General features: G+C 47.4%; 1 protein-coding gene and 1 long non-coding RNA gene across 11 annotated transcripts in view; one reads left to right on the top strand and one right to left on the bottom strand.

Annotated features, from left to right (window-relative positions):
• Positions 1-16,508, top strand: part of GRB10 (growth factor receptor bound protein 10) — a 204,259-nt gene that overhangs the window by 5,440 nt on the left and 182,311 nt on the right. Inside the window, exons 1-3 of one of the 10 annotated variants that reach the window (XM_055293139.2) lie at positions 6,719-6,978; positions 8,414-8,496; positions 8,828-8,870. The exons of 3 other annotated variants lie outside the window; for them this stretch is intronic. Coding sequence is in view for 1 of the 7 variants with exons in the window: in XM_055293136.1 (XP_055149111.1) it covers positions 5,453-5,568 (116 nt within the window). In the remaining 6 variants the exon portion in view is untranslated. Of the gene's footprint in view, positions 1-5,095; positions 5,577-6,718; positions 6,979-8,413; positions 8,497-8,827; positions 8,871-16,508 lie in introns of those variants that run through there. 6 more of the 10 variants (XM_055293138.2, XM_055293141.2, XM_055293147.2 and 3 more) reach the window with 6 other exon arrangements.
• Positions 5,804-6,505, bottom strand: LOC129489925 (uncharacterized). The gene is made up of 2 exons (XR_008660125.2): positions 6,272-6,505; positions 5,804-5,993 (listed from the first exon to the last, which is right to left on the bottom strand). It is a non-coding gene; the product is annotated as an uncharacterized lncRNA (long non-coding RNA).

The raw sequence follows: 16,508 nt of genomic DNA on the forward strand, positions 1-16,508 counted from the left end.
TGGGTTATGTTCAGTGCCCTCCAATTGTCCCTTATGGGCTGATTTAAGCCAGAGGGCACCTCGCCCGCCCATCTTTTCACCCTGGCCACACCACCCTGGCCCAGGACAGGCTGCAGAGTTGTTACGTGAGCCTCCAGGTGTCTGTTCTAGGGTACTGCCCTCTCTCTTCTGAAGAAAATCGCGTGCATCTCACAGAATCCCCTCCAGAGAGGAGAACATTGAGTGTCTTGGTCTGCGATCCTAGTGAGGTGATGGAGCGATGCAGAAGGGATAAGGCAGGAGGGCTTCCTAGCGTCATTGTCGCCTCATCTCTCCATCACAGGCCTCCCTGGCCTTCTCCCCACCTGGGCCTGCAGGGCAATGAGTGGACACATGCTGTCCCTGTCCTGACCCACCGTCCCTGCCCGGGGCGCTGTCCCCTTGCTGTCCTTGTCTGTCCATATCACACAGTGTTTCTGTCCTCTTCATCTGAAGGGTCACCTGGTTTCCTAATTCCTCAACACCCAGAGCAAACTATTTTAAAATTTAGTTTGATTTTTAAAATCAGAGTGATATGTAGACATAGTTTAAAGATGAAATAATTCCCCAGAAGTAACTTATCAGCAGATTTTTTTCTGTACATACCTCCATATTTCCAAAGAGGTCTAGACAATAGACTGCGATTACTGGCAACCTCCTCCTCCTCCTCCTCCTGCTCTCCAGAGCCCCGTTTTTCATGTGATTCTTTGATTTCAAACTCCATGGAAGGTGAGGATGGTGCCCTTTGCTCCATCCCCACCCTACACTCACTCTTCTCGTCTCCCCATTGTCTCTTCTGGTCCATTCGGCTCCATCAGTATGCAGTGTTGGGATGTTCCCCTAATGCTGCTCATAGCTGAGCCATGTAGTATACTGTGATAACTGTGATTTTCTCCTAGGACATTTTGTTTTCTCCTGGAGTTGTTTTTGCCTAGTTTTTAAAATGTACTTATCATTCTCCCCTCCAAACTTACAGAGTTGTGTGAATCTCCTTTCCGAGGCCTAAGGTGATCTGCAGTTTTATCTTTGGAAGCAGTTCCTCATGTGCCTTTTGGCCTACAGCAGGCTGGGTTGCTCTGAGGCTCCCTGCACAGCTGTTATCTTGGAGTCTTTCTTCTCCATTGTCCCAGGAATGCCCCTTTGCCTTTCTCTTGGATCTCATGACTTTTCTTCTTGGTTTATTTCCAAAATTTGATGGAGTACTTTCTATAGAAGCTTCCAAAAAGTGGTGCACAAGATGTCAACTTTTTGAGACCTTGCATGTCTGGGAAAATGTCCCTCTTCTACTCTCACAGTTTACGGATTTCTAAATTAAAGATAGTTTTCCCTAAAAAATTTAGAGGCTTCCATTGCCTTTAGGCAGAATGGGGTTGAGAAAGAAGCTCTTCTGATTCATGATTCTGTGTATGAAAGAGTACCAGAGTGGTTTTTTGTTTTGTTTTGTCATGTCTGGACGCTTGTAGTATTCTCTGTGCCTTTGTTCCAAAGTTCCTTGAAGATGCGTCTTGTTGGGTCTACACTTTGTGTGTGGGGTATGTTGAGGGCCCATTCAAGCTGGAATCTCAGATCTTTCTGGTCTTGGACATGTTTTTGAATTCTTTCATTTCTTTTCTTCCATTTTCCTCTTCTCTCTTTCTAGGATGGCAGATATTTGGTTTTTAGCCACCTGGATTGGTTCTCTGTATTTTTGATGTAATAGTTTGTGTCTGTTGTGTTGTTTTTAGGTTTTGGGATGTGTCCTCAATTTGACCTTTTAACCTTTTGGTTGGATTTTGTTTCTATTTTCATTTTTAATTTCTTAGGATCTCTCTATGTGTGTGTGTATATATATATATATATATATTTATATTCTTTTTAAAAAACAGACTTTAGAGCAGTTTTAGGTTTACAGCAAAACTGAATGGAAAGTCCAGAGACTTCCTGCATACCCTCTGCCTCACACACACACAGCCTCTCCCACTACTGGGAATCCTGTACATTTGTTACAGTTGACTATTGACACATTATTGACATTCAAAGTGAGTATTCTTTTTTTAATGGCATAATATTCTTATTTCATAGACACATCTATCTCATTTGTAGATATTAATTTTTAAAAACTTTTTCTGTATTGTTTCTTCTCTCCCATTTGTAAATGGTTTACTTTTAATTTTTCTGCTTGTTTGTGTCCAGCTTACCTGGAAAGCAGAGCCTATGGCAAAACCTTGTGTGCTTCTGTTGTAGGAGGGTGTGCCAGTCTGGAGGAGGGAGGCTGGAAGGAGGGAACCTGGGCACAGGGTGAGGCGGGGTGCCCGTGGTGGGCAGTGCCTGGAATTGAGTAAAGCCAGTGGTTCCACATGTGGGGCTGGCTTGTGTCACCAGCTCCCAGTCCTCCAGACAGTGCTGGGAAGGGGTTGAGGTGAAGGATGTATCTCCTGTCAGTGCCCATCACCATGGGCCAGGGTTGCATCTGGGCTACATGCCTGTGGGTGCTGGGTGTACAGGCTCTTCAGAGCCCTAGTAGGAGGAGGCTGTGCTGCAGGACATAGGGGTACCATCAGATGCGGCTCAACAGAGCTGTGGACAGGGCCCAGGGAGGTGAGGCATAGGAAGTGTTTGTCCCATGCAGTTTGGCCCCATCTTTCACCTCAGAGGCTTTGCTTAGCTGTCTGGGGCCCTTTTTTGTCCACCCACTTTCAAAAGGACATTGCTCAGAAGCCGACAGTCCTGTGTGAGTGGGCACTTAACTGTGGCCACTGTGGATGGACCCTGGTTGCTTGTTATGGGGCTCATGCTTTTGGGTCTCTTCTCAGCTCTGCAGGAGCCTCTTTTAGTTCTGTTGGAGGTGCTGCTCTGGGAGCTGCTGGCGATGGTGGTGGGATTCATATGGCAGCTAGCATGTGATACACCAAATCTTTCTGGGACTAAAGGCATGGCTGTGTCTGCTGACCCTGATCCAGAGACCTGTGTCCCTGCTTCCAGAAAAGAAGTCACCTAGCTGATGGAGCTCGGGAGAGGACCTAGGATGAAATGGGGCCCAGCTGTTCCTGACACTTCCAATTAATCTTCTTGTTTTGGACTCTACATTTCCCATTTCCAGTGGTGAATGGTAGTTCTCATTCCTGAGACTTTCTGGACTTCCACTGAGTATATCATCAGGCTTCATCTCCACTTTCCAGCTTAGCCTTCATCTCTTTTGCCTTTGCTGTCAGTTACTTCTTGACCACTGGCTTTTATGCCTTTTCAAATATTCTGTTCTTGTTCTAGTAAAGCAAAATGTGTGTGCTGTCAGCCATTCAGTGAAGGTCTGGCTTTTCAAGATTCCTTGTCCATCATTAGATCATTTCTCTCTTGCTCTTCCCACATCCAGGAACAGCTGCTTCGAACTGGGACCTCTGGCATTTTGTAATAGAGGGGAGTGTGGCAGGGAAGCCCTCTGTCCTGCACAACTTGTTGTTCTAGCCCAGGAGACTGCAGGGTGCGTGGGATGTTCAGGCAAAGGAGTTCACCATCCAGGCTGGGAGCTGCTGGGCAGGGAGGCAGAGGAACACCCGAGCCACCTTTGTGGGGCTGACTGCAGAGGTGGATGAAGCCACTGTGTCAGACCGCAGAAAAGTCTCATATCTGGAGTCTGGAAGGAACGCCGAGTTCTCCCAGTCAGTAACCTGCTCTGGACTTTGGATGAGTTACATAATTGCTCCACACTTTGGTTTCTTCCCGAATCTCAGGGTTTGATTCTGTGCTTCCATTTCCCATTCTGTGCCTCGCGATGTTCACTCTGTGACATCTTCACTAAGGGGTGCGCACTTAGAGTTAAAAGCGCTAACACCTTCAATGTTTCTTGCAGTAGCCAGGCCATATGTGGTCAGCCCGGACTGTGAGAAAAGAAAGCCTTGTGTTACCCTTTGTGTTGTTTTGAAAACTGCTCTTGGCTGCTCTCAGAACCAGCCTTAACTCTGCTTTTGTTTGATCGACTTAAACATATTGGAATTTTGTGGTCATGACCACCATGGAACCTCTCCTTTCGGGGTGCCTGTCTGCAGTTTCTCCAGCCTCCTCCTCCAGTGACCTTCAGGGGCCTGACCTGGCTTCCGAGCAGTTGGACTAGGGTAGCTTTTCCACTCTTTGAACCCCAGGCTGAGAAGGGGTTTTCCCAGCGCCCTGCCTCTTAGCGTGTGTGAATGCAGCATGGGATCTCAGTTTCAGAATCCATTGTCCACTGTTGACTGTTACGTTCTTACTGCCGTCTACAGTGTCCAGCTTTTCCTACCATTTTCTCTGCTAGAGGGGAGTAGAAAATCTGCTTACTGCTTACTGTGGCCTTGTAAACGGCAGTGAGTATCTCCAAACCTGTTTTGCTTCCATCATCGCAGGCTTGTGTGTATGTCTGTGGTGTGTGTGTGTGCGGGGGTGGGGGAGTATGTGTGTGTGTGGTATGTGGGGGTGTGTGTGGTGTATGTGTGTGGTGTGTATGTATGTGTGTGTGTGTATGTATGTGAGTGGGTGTGTGTGTGGGATGTGTGTGGTGTGTGTGAGGTGTGTGTGGGGTGTGTGTGTGTGTGGTTTGTGGGGTGTGTATATGTGTGAAGTGACTAGCACATAGCAGATGCTTGGTATGTATAGGATCTGTTCTTTCCCTCGCTGACTCTCAGTTTAAATGGGACCCTACTTTGTCCTCGATGTACAGTAACGTTATGCCTGTGGCTTCCAGAAAGAGCCTGTCCCTTCCTGGTTCTTGCTCTGACATTTTGGGGAGAGGGGTGAGACGACAGTGATCCTGGAAGAGTAGAACTGGCCGGCCCTGCAGGTGGAAGGTTGCTCGAGCAGGCGGCATCTCTAGCTTGCCGCGGCCGCGATGTCCCCCGCCTGGCTGCGAATGCGGCGTAGCGGGTAGACATGGAGGGCTTTCGGCATCGTCAGAGTGGCCAGTGTGCGCGTCCTTGCCCATCAGGCGGGGGGGCTGTGGGGGAGGAGAGGAAGCAGTGGAGGGAACAAGGGGTTCTTCAGGGTTGCCATGAGAACCAGGGATCCGGGGATTGGGCAGCAGAGGGCCCCCGCCGGGCGTTGGGGCGTGGCCGCGTCACATGGGTTTGGTCCTGGGATTCCTGTTGTGTTCCAGGACCGGGCGCTGCGCCGTCGTCCTCCCGCTCCTCGGGAGCGCCCGGTCCCTCGGAGGCTTAGTATTGCAGCCGGGCGGCAGCCGGCTCCGCGGAGGGGCCTCCGGGCACCTGCGCGGTGATGGCGCTGGGAGCCCCCGGGCACGCTCGGGCGGTGGCGCGGCATCCCACCCTTGCCCAGATGGCGTCCCCAGAGGCGGCGTTGGCCCGCTTTTCGTGCTAGCGCGTTCGCCTGGAGCGCAGTGGCCCCGAGGCCCCGGGTTGGTTTTCTGCGCCGCAGGCCCCTGGCCGGGGCGGAGCCGTGGAGGACCAGCCCGGCTTGGCTGCGAGCGCTGTCCATGCGGAGCGCTGTCCACGCGCCGGGCACTGCGGGGGCCGGGCCCCGAAGCCCTACCCGGGCCGGCGGCGCGCACGCAGCGACCCCGTGCGGCCAGTGCTGCCGCCTGCTCTCCAGGTACTCAGGTGGGCTCCGCCGCGGGCGCTGGGCGGTGGGCGGTGGGCGGTGGGCAGTGGGCGCGTGCCGGGGCGGCGGGCGGGTCGGCCTGCGCAGGCTGCAGAGGCCCCGGCCGCGGCGGGCAGGGCCCAGGAGGGAGGCGAGGAGGTCTTGCCGCGCGGCCCCCTGCCCGCCTGCCGCGGGCTCGCTGCAGTCCGAGATCCCGAGCTTCGTTGCCGCCAGCCATAGGACAGTATTATGTAACCATTTTTAATCTTACTTGTTTAATATTATGTAACAAGTAATAACTGTACCCACGGAAACCCGTGACGACGATTCGAGCGAACCTCGCCTGCTCCTTCCTCGCCAGGCGGTGGGCAGCGGGTGTGGGAACCGGCTTGGGAAATGAGCGGATCTGGGCATCCGGGCTACTGCACCGGCTTTTTCTGTGAAAAACATAATACCAGAGCCTGCCTGGACTTCTCTTAAACCTGGATGGCATATAGTCCGGTATAAAAGCCTTGGGTAAACACATATCGTCAACGTTGCCTCTTTCTCCATGAAAACCTCCTTCTCCCTGGAAGGTGCATATCAGACAATTAATGCGAATTGAGCAGTGAAGATGTGGGCATGGGGTTCGTGTTCTTGATGGAGTTCAAAAAATTGTGCATATGAACACGTAGGACGTCCTAGCCCTTGCTCTTTAGAAAAACAATCGGATCACCTGTTCCACACGCCAGTCGCCTCCTTGGTCGGCTGCCATTTGTCTGTTGATGGCACAGTCCCTGCCAGGGTGCTGGGGGGACCTCGTCTGGAGCCGGCACACAGGTGGCTATGGGCGGGGGAGACTGCAGTCTAAACCCGCAAAGCTCTCCTTCCTAGCCCAGTGAGGGGAAGCGTGGGTGTCTTTCCTCATTGTTCTTTTTAAGTCTGAAAGGCAGCGACTGCAGTGATTATGACGTGCTGGCGGCCAGGGCCTCGGGTGCTGCCTGGAGTCTCCTGCGTGTCTCTGCTCCTTTGATGTCAGCATCGGGAGTGGGAGCAGGGCCCACGCATTCCCCCTTTGGCCTGGGTGGGAACAGGGGAGGTGGTGGGCAGGGCTAGAAGGGCTTACTGGGATTTTCTTTCTCTCTGTCACTCCAGAGAAAGGTGGTAAAGAACACTTGTTTCAGTTTGAGGTGCTCGGCAGCCACGCACTGAAGGACGGTTTTTAATTGTAGGGTGGGGAGTGAGTGCGGTGTGGTTCAGTCCCCTCCCCGTCTTGTGCTACCTGCTCTTGTACCTGGACCTGTGAATCAGGGATCATAGTTACTATCTTGTAGGACTGAGAATGGTGCATACTAACTGCTGAGGAACATGGTGAATGGAGTTATGGTAATTGCACGATTGGCATGAAGGGGTGAGAGAAGTTCCAGATTGGTCGATTAAAATGTGAGTTATTTTTAGTGTCTCCTAAGGATTTCCATCACCAGTTGCTCCTCCAGCCATCATGTAATTACCACCCCAGAACTGGGCTTCCAAACTTCCAGAGAACACTGCATCTTTCGAATTTTGGAGGTTAGGCTCCAAAATTTGCATATTTAGGCCACAGCCTAAATTCACTGACACTTGTGCTCCCACAAAAGCCAGGCAGCGTCTTGGAATATGTACTTGTGACTTACTAAGAATGTCTTAGGAAACTCGCTTGGACTAGAATGGTTTTACCTTTCTTTCAGACTTGGGAGGCTGCATTCTGATAATTCTCAGGAGGAAGAATGCATAGGAGAGACCAGGGTTTTTAAGGTGTGACCTCTGAACCACCTACATCAGAGCTGACCGCCTCTCGGTGCATATCCCCAGGCCTCAGCTGTGAGCTATGAAACTGACTTTCTGGGCTTGGGATGTGGAATTCTTTGTCTTTGTGAAGCATGCCAGGTGATCCTTACAGGTATAAAGTTTGAGAACTGATGTGGTGTTCTGGGCCTTGTAACTATTGGGGCTTCTGGTGATTCAGTTAGAAAGTTAGCAGCTCCTGTCTGAAGGGTCAAGGGCAGAATGAGGGGAGGCCTTGAGGCAGTGTGAGCCCTGTGGACCCTAGGAGGTCTGGGAGCACATGTCAAAAGAGGCCTTTATGTGGGCCTTTTGCTTCTGTCAGATTAAACAAATTACTTGGCACATCTGGTAGTGGGCATGGCCATGCATCACGTGCAGAACTGGTGTGATGGACCATATTTTCTCATATTTCACAGAATTCACTGGCTGGGCATGATCCACAAAGTCCTAACCCATCCCAAACCCTGGAACGCTTTCCATGGCGGTTTATTCTGATTTGTTCAGGAGACATATTTCTCTTCTGTTTTCATGTGGAATGGGCTTTGTTCCTCTCACGGCTGGCAGAGGTTAAATTAAAGGGGCCAGAAAATGCTGAGCTGTGACTAGGATTGGGTGGCCAGTAGGCATTTATTGGCTCCATTTGCTTCTTTCTTTCCTTTTTTTCACTGCCTCCTTGGTCAGGGGGTCCAGGACTATCTCTCCAGGGGCATTTCTGGTTTGTGGAGACTTGCCTGCAGGCACCTGGAAGAGTCTGGGCTGAACTCTGGATGCCTCAGGCTCAAATCTCATATTAGTGAGGGAAGAAAATTCTAAATGTGTAAATGGTACCTGTAAGTCACCTACAAATAATTTTTTTCCTTTCCTGTGCTGGGTCTGGGAGCCAGCTTCTGAGTGTTGTCAAGGTAGTCCTGGTGGCTTGAGACTGGTGATGTGCCGTTGCCAACAGTGGCCGTGCAATTCTGAGCAGTTGTTCAGCACTCAAGTGGGATGAGAATGGCAAGGAGTGCTCTGGGTGGCTTTTGACAAGGGACCCCGCCTGTCATTCACTCAACAGGTGTTTGAGGAGCCAGTCTGTCTCCGTCATCTGTTCCTGCCTTACTTAGATGGAAAATAATGAAATCTGTGTAGGAAGGGAGGGTGAGTAGAGGGATGGCCTGGGTTGACTGAACAATAAAATAGTGATGTTAATATATTTTACTTATTTATTTTCTTAAAGAGAGCTGGCACGTTTCAGTTCTGATATGAGTTAAATATTAACAATGTCTGAAAATACCACAACTTAAACTTTAATATGCATGGGAATCTCCTGGGGCTGATGATAAAATACAGCTTCTAATTTAGTTGTTCTGGGGTGGGACCTGAGGTTTTGGGTTTCTGACCAGCTCCCAGGTGTTGTGCTTGCAGTTGGTCAGTGGCCCACACTTTGTGCAGTAAGGTCTTAATACATTTCCCCCTGTGTTCACTTTAGTGTCTTTTTCTCTAGAAATTCTCTGAAGAGGACACTTTACCTGGTAAGAACTATTATTAATAATATTATTACTTAATCTAATAATTTTTGTACCAAGAATTTTCTAGTGATTAGCCCTACATTGTTATAAATGACATTGTTAAATGTGTCCATACTTTATTCCAGGGGCAAATATTTGTACAGTGTCCTGCTTTGACATTTGTTTGGATTCCTATGGATTTTATTTAGTGGTTTCTCTTTTGTTTATCATGATAGAACACTTTTAGAAAGGTTTGAAACCTTTTGAATCTTGAGCGGATTTGGAAGCCCCACCTGCCTTCTTTTAAGAATGTAGGAATTGTATCTGCTTTGAGCTTGTGCATGCTAACACCCCACTTCTTCCAAGGTCCTTTCTCAGTGCCTTCATGTCTCAGCATCACAGCCTGGAACCTGGAAGGCCTCCAGGCCATAGAGAGAAGCAATAAAGATGTCCCAGTGGAGCTTCTGGCTGGGGCCCTTGCCTGTTCTGTCAGCGTGAGCCCGACCCTACCCTTGGAGGTAGGATTGGGTTGTCCCATTATTTCCCTGTCAGGGTAGGTGGTATTAAAGCAGCTTTTGTCTTGCTTGCACTATGAGTCTGTTCTGTGTATAAGGCTCCACTGTGTGGATCACCTCTGCTTAATGCCACCTTTTGAAAAATTCTACCACCAAAGTTCTTCCTTGGATAGTGAAGGCATTTTTGAATGTTTGTATTTGTGCCTGCCCTAGTTGGTCAGTAAATGCATTGATGGGCTCCATGGAACTTTGGACCCATTCCTTTGTCATCTTTCATTAACAGTCTTCCTAGGCTGGTGGTGATGTTGGGCAACTTAATGCTTCCTGAAGGTTTTAGATACTACAGGAGCTAATAATTTATTGCCAAATAAGTGAGGAAACTTTGGATTAGATAAAGTTGGTTTCTTTATGGCACAACATTTCAGAAAAATTTGTGTGCCACGATGTATTATGACACTTTAAGAGGAAGATGGCTAGACTATGGTGGTTCCAAATTTTGGGGTGTCAGGGGGTGGAGCTAGAACCCCTCTTGTGCTGATTATTTCATTGGGCTAGTTTTTTCTTTCTTTAGTTCCGGGATACATGTGTAGAATGTGCAGGTTTGCTACATAGGTATACGTGTACCATGGTGGTTTGCTGCACCTATCAACCTGTCACCTAGATTTTAAGCCCCCCAAGCATTAGCCATTTGTCCTGATGTTTTCCCTCCCCTCAGTCCCTCTCCCCTCCCTGATAGGCCCTGGTGTGTGTTATTCCCCTCCCTGTGTCCATGTGCTCTCACTGTTTAGCTCCCACTTATGAGTGAGAAGATGCAGTGTTTGGTTTTCTGTTCTTGTGTTAGTTTGTTGAGGATGATGGCTTCCATCTTCATCCATGTCCCTGCAAAGGACATGATCTCATTCCATTTTGTGGCTGCATAGTATTCCACGGTGTACATGTACCACATTTTCTTTATCCAGTCTATCATTGATGGGCATTTTGGTTGGTTCCATGTTTTTGCTTTTGTAAGTAGTGCTGCAATAAACATACGTGTGCATGTATCTTTATGGGCTAGTTTTTTCATAGAGTCCTCTCTTTAAAAAAAAAAAAAAAAAGCTATATTGAGGTATAATTCACATACCATACAATTTATTCATTTAAATTTGAAGTATATAATTCAATTATAATTAGTATATTTACAGATATGTGCAATGGTGTGTGTGTGTGTGTGTGTGTGTGTGTGTATATACACATTGCTGTGGTCTGAATGTATCACCCAAAATTCATGTGTTGAAACCTAATGGCCAACGTGATGTTATTAAGATGTGGGGCCTTTAGGAGGTGTTTAAGTCATAAGGGTGGACATAGATGGGATTAGGGCCCTCTTAAAAGGGCCTGAGGGGTAATGGGTTTGCTCTCTTCTGCTCTTCCACCATATGAGGATACAGCATTTGTTCCCCTCTGAAGGGTGTGGCAACAAGGCACCATCTTGGAAGCAGAGAGAGGCCCTCACTAGACACTGAACCCCAGTGCCTTGATCTTGGACTTCCTTTCCTCCAGAACCATGAGAAATAAATTTCCATTATTTATAAATTACCTAACCTGTGGATTTTGTTATAGCAGCACAGACAGACAGAAATTGATACTGAGAGTGGGGTGTTGTTACAGCAAATACTTAAAAGAAAAGTGGAATTAGGTAATGGGTAGAGGATGGAACAGTTTGGAAGTGTTTGCTAGAAAAAGCCTAGATTTCTGTGAACAGAGCATTAAGAATGATTCTGGTGAGGGCCCAGAAGAAGAGGAGAGCCGTAGAGATAACCTATGTCCTCTTAGAAATTTCTAAGTGGCTGTGATCAGAATGCTGGTAGAATTATAGACAGTAAAGCCCATTCTGCTGTGGTCGTATATGGAAATGAATATCTTATTGGAAACTGGAGGAAAGACAGTCCTCGCTACAAAGGGGCAAAGAACTTGGCTGAATTGTGCCCATACTCTAGGGCTTTGGGGAAGGCAGAATTTAAGAGTGACAACCTAGGATATTTGGTGGGAGAAATCTCTGAGCACAGTGTTCAGTATGCTGCATGACTTCTCTTAATCGCTTACAGTAAAATGTGAGAGAAATGAATTGAAAATGGAATTTATAATCCAAAGGGAAGCAGAGGCTGGGCACTATGGCTCATGCCTGTAATCCCAGCACTTTGGGAGGCCAAAGTGAAAGGATTGCTTAAGCTCAGGAGTTCAAGACCAGCCTGGGCAATATAATGAGACCTTATCTCTACTAAAAATAAAAAAAAATTAGCGGAGTGTGGTGGTGTGCACTTAGCCCCAGCTACTCAAGGGGACTGAAGTGGGAAGATCACTTGAGCCTGGGAGGTCAAGGCTACAGTGAGCCATGATTCTGCTGCTGCACTCTAGCCTGGGTGACAGAATGACACCCTGTTTCAAAAAAAAAAAAGGAAGCAGAATTTAAGGATATGGAAAATTTTTAGCTTGCCCAGGTTGTAAAAACATGTTTGGGAGAAAACACTAAGGGTGTGGCCAAGTGACCTTTTGATAAGGAGATTAGTAGGGCTAGAAGGAAGCCAGATGCTATTCATCAAGATAATGGAAGAATGATCATGAAGGCGTTTCAGAGATTATCAGTGCTGCCCCTCCCATCAGAGGCCCAGAGTACCAAGGCCCAGGGAACAGAACTATGTCAAAGGAGAGGCCTTGGGTGTCTGCAGGACCTCAGCATTCACTGCCCGGCATCACTTCTCTGCTTTCTGCATTACAGTGCAGCCCTCCTTGGATATCCCAGCTGTAGCTCAAGGGGGCTCAAGTGCAGCTAGTTCCATTGCTCTGGAAGGCACAGGCCATAAGCCTAGGTGGCATCCACATGGTGCAAAGTCTGCAAGTATGCAGAGTGCAAGAGCTGTGAATGCATGGCTACCTTCACCTAGATTTGAAAGGATGCCTCAGAGAGTCTTGGGCTCAGACAGAGAATTGCTGCAGGGTAGGTCTGCTGGAGAGACTTCCTGCTAGGATAATGCCTAATGGAGCCATAGGGGCAGGAGTGCCAAAAAGAGCCCCCACTAGGGCAATGTCCAGCAGAGTCTTGAGGCTGGGGGCACACCAGCGAGATCCCACAAGGACAGTGCCTAATGGAGCTGTGGGGATGGATGGGGCTGCCCTTGAGAGCCTGTAACTGTAGAGTTACCAGTGTGTAGTGCCAGCCTGGGAGAGCTGCAGGTACCCAACTGCAACCTGTGAGAGCTGCTGTGAGGGCTGTGCCCAGCAGTTGGCGGCAGGGCTGCCCAGGTCCTTGGGAAACCAACTCCTGCACCACTGTGTCTGGAAGGCAGGACATGGACCCAAAGATTTATTCTCCAGCCTTACCATTGATTTAATGTTTGTCCTGTTTGGTTTTGGATTTGGTTGGGAAATGTTACCTCTTTTTTGTTTCCTATTTCTCCCTTTTGTAATGGGAATGTCTGTTCTTTGTCTGTCCCGCTGTTTTTTTTTTTTTTTTTTTTTTGGAGACAGGATCTCGCTGTGTCATTCAGGCTGGAGTACAGTGGTGTGATCTCGGCTCACTGCAACCTCTGCCTCCTGGGCTCCAGCTATCTTCCCACTTCAGCCTGCTGAGTAGCTGGGACTACAGGCGTGTGCCATCACACCCAGCTAGTTTTTTTTTTTGTTGTTGTTGTTTTTGGTATTAAAGGTGGGGTTTTGCCATGTTGCCCAGGCTGGTCTCGAACTCCTGGGCTCAAGAAGTCCGGCCGCCTCAACCTCCGACAGTGCTGAGATTACAGGAGTGAGCCACTGCTGAAGTCTGAAGTACTTTGCCTCAGGTTGAAACACATCTTTGAGTCTCACATGTCTGATTTAGATGAAATTTTAGACTTCAGACTTTTGATCCTGGCGTGAGATAAGACGTTGGGGCTATTGGGTTGGAATGAATGTATTTTGTGTGTGAGAAGGACATAAATTTGGGGGACTTTGGGTGGAATGCCATGGTTTGAATGTTTGTGTCTCCTTATGGCCTTATCACGTCCCCAATGCAACTGTATTAAGAGGTATGGCTTTTGGGAAGTGATAAGGTCATGAGGGCTCCACTCCCATGAATGGATTCTTGCCCCCATCAAAGGGCTGGAGAGAACTAGCTAGGATCCCCTGTTTGCACTTCTGCATTCTGCCATGTGAGGGCACAGCAAGAAGGCCCTCACCAGACACTGAATGCTGGCACCTTGATCTTGAACTTCCCAGCTTCTAGAACTGTGAGAAATAGATTTTATTTTTTATAAGTTATCCAGTCTCAAGTATTTTGTTATAATTGCAGAAATGAATAAACACACACACATACATTGTATATACAGTGTTCAATTAATATATTCACAGGTATGTGCAACCACCACCATAGTCAATTTTAGAACAAAAAGAGACCCTGGACCCTTTAACTATCATACCCCCACTCCCTGTCATTCCATTGCTCCCCCTGCTTTCCCAACCCTAAGGAACTCTACTTTCTGTCTACATAGATTTCCCTGTCTGGGACATTTCGTGTGAATGGAATTGTCTGTGGTTTTTGTGAGTGTCTTCTTTCACTTAGCATAATGTTTTCATGGTTAATCTATGTTGTAGCATGCATTAGTACTTCATTCCTTTTTATGACTGAATAATATTCCGTTGTATGTGTAGTCCCAGCTACTCGGGAGGTTGAGGCAGGAGAATGGCGTGAACCTGGGAGGCGGAGCTTGCAGTGAGCGGAGATTGCGCTACTGCACTCCAGCCTGGGTCTCAAAATAAATAAATAAACAAACAAATTCCCTTGTATGTATATATTACTTTTTGTTTATTCAACTGTTGATGGACATTTATGTTTCTACCTTTTGGGTATTGTGAATAATGCTTCTGTACACATTGGTGTATAAGTATCTTTGAGTACTTGCTCTCCATGTTTTTGTATATATGTCTAGATTATAATTGCTTCATTATATGGTAACTCTATGCTTAGCTTTTTGAGGAACTGCCAAATTGTTTTCTAGAGCAGCTGCACCATTTTATGTTCCCAATAATAACGTACAAGGGTTTCAATTTCTCCACATTCTTGCCAACACTTGGCATTTTTCATCTCCTCTCCTCTCCTCTCCCCTCCCCTCCCCTCCCCTCTCCTTTCCTTTTCCCTTTCCCTTTCCCTTTCCTTATCCCTTCCCTTTCACTTCCCCTTCCTATTCCCCTTCCCTTTCCCCTTCCCCTTCCCTTCCTTATAGCTGTCCTAATAGCTGTTACATCGTTTGGCTGTGTCCCAAATCTCATCTTGAATTGTAGCTCCCATAATTCCCACATGCTGTGGGAGGGACCTGGTGGGAGGTAATTGAATCATGGGGTTGGGTCTTTCCCATGCTGTTCTAGTGATAGTGAATAAGTCTCATGAGATCTGATGGTTTTATAAAGGGGAGTTTCTCTGCACAAGTTCTCTTCTCTTGTCTGCCACCATGTGAGACATGCCTTTCACCTTCTGTCATGATTTTGAGGCCTCCTCAGCCACGTGGAACTGTGAGTCCGTTAAACTTCTTTCTTTTGTAAATTGTCCAGTTCTCTGGTATGTCTTTATCAGCAGCATGAAAACTAATACAAGGCATCAGATGATAGCTCATTGTGGTTTTGATTTGCTTTTTGTTGTTGAGTTGTAGGAATTTATATATTCTAGATATTAATACTCTATCAGTTATATGATAAGCAACTGTTTTGTCCCTTTCTGCAGGCTGTCTTTTCACTGTCTTCATAGTGTCCTATGATGTACAAAGTTTTTAACTTTTGATGAAGTTCATTTATTTTATTCTTTTGTTGGCTGTGCTGTTGGTGTCATATCTGAGTAGTCATTGTCAAATCCAATGTCCATATAAAGATTTTTGTGTATGTTTTCTTCCAAGAGTTTAACAGAGATAATTTTATTTCTTCCTTTCCAATTTGGATGGCTTTCATTTATTTTTCTTACTTAATTGCTCTGGCTAGAGCTTCCAATACTGTGTTAAGTAGAAGTGACAAAAGCAAGAATTCTGTCTTGTTTCCACTCTTTGGGGAAAAGCTTTCACTATTTCGCCATTGAGTATGATGTTTGCTGTGGAATTTATAACAGACATTAACAGATATTTAATTCCCTTGCGTTGGTGGAATGTTTCGGGAATGATTCTGTGTTCTTTTGACTGTCCTGGGACTCTTGGATCCAGAATGCAGTCTAGAAGCCCAGAACGAGGTGGCTGGGGAGTTGGGATACACAAGTAACATGATTTCGTTCTATGTTATAGTGTGGCGTCAGTTCACCTTTCTTTCCAGACCTGGTGGCCATTTTGTAGTCTTGAGGGTTGCAGCAAATGCCTTAGGTTTTGAGTGGTCTTTCAGAGGCAAGGGGGGGTTCTTATACCAAGGTTCTCACAACTTTACTCCCTTTTTGTCTCAAAATGATTGAGACCATAGCGTGGTGGTGATGTTGAAGGAGGTCACCTGAATAGATCCGCATCCCCATCACAATTTCACTTCGCCTCTCGTACTTCAGTACCAGGTTTAGGGGACACATGTGCCATTCAAGTGAGGTTGGCTTTGTAATGACTTTTCCGGGTGGATTTTGGCTTCCTACAGGTAAGAACTTTCTACCTTTGTAATATCCTGACTCATGAGTTGAAACAACAGATATGATGAAGGCCCATGCCCCATTTAGAAGAGTAAGTCTCATGTTGCCAGGTCAGAAATAGATCCTCTTTCCTCCTGTTAAGCGTTGTGCTGAATCCTGAGAGTGGTAATCCCGCAGCAGGCAGAGAGAGGAGGACGTTGCCCTGAAGCTGTGGGGAGGCCTGGGGTTCATTCCTACTGGGCTGCGGGTTCTGGTCTCTTCTACCAGTTTAAACAAAATGGCACAGATAGCTAAGAGCAGTATCAGTTGAGAGTAGCACGAATCTTGGGCGCTGATGTGTGCTGTTTAGTTTTGGCCCCTGTTTTAACACAAGGAGAGGGCAGATGGTGAAGCTCTGGCCACCTGTGAGTGTTGGCAACCCCAGGGGGGCAGTCCGTCCTGCTGGCTGTACTTTGAACTGGAAATACTGGACATATGACATTTTCCTTCTGACTCTTGCCATTCGTGTGGCTTATGCAGGAGGCAGGGGAGGAACATTCTAAATGACCTAGAGCT

This window comes from Symphalangus syndactylus, chromosome 9 (genome assembly GCF_028878055.3).
Source record: "Symphalangus syndactylus isolate Jambi chromosome 9, NHGRI_mSymSyn1-v2.1_pri, whole genome shotgun sequence".
In the NCBI taxonomy this organism is placed as follows: Eukaryota; Metazoa; Chordata; class Mammalia; order Primates; family Hylobatidae; genus Symphalangus; species Symphalangus syndactylus.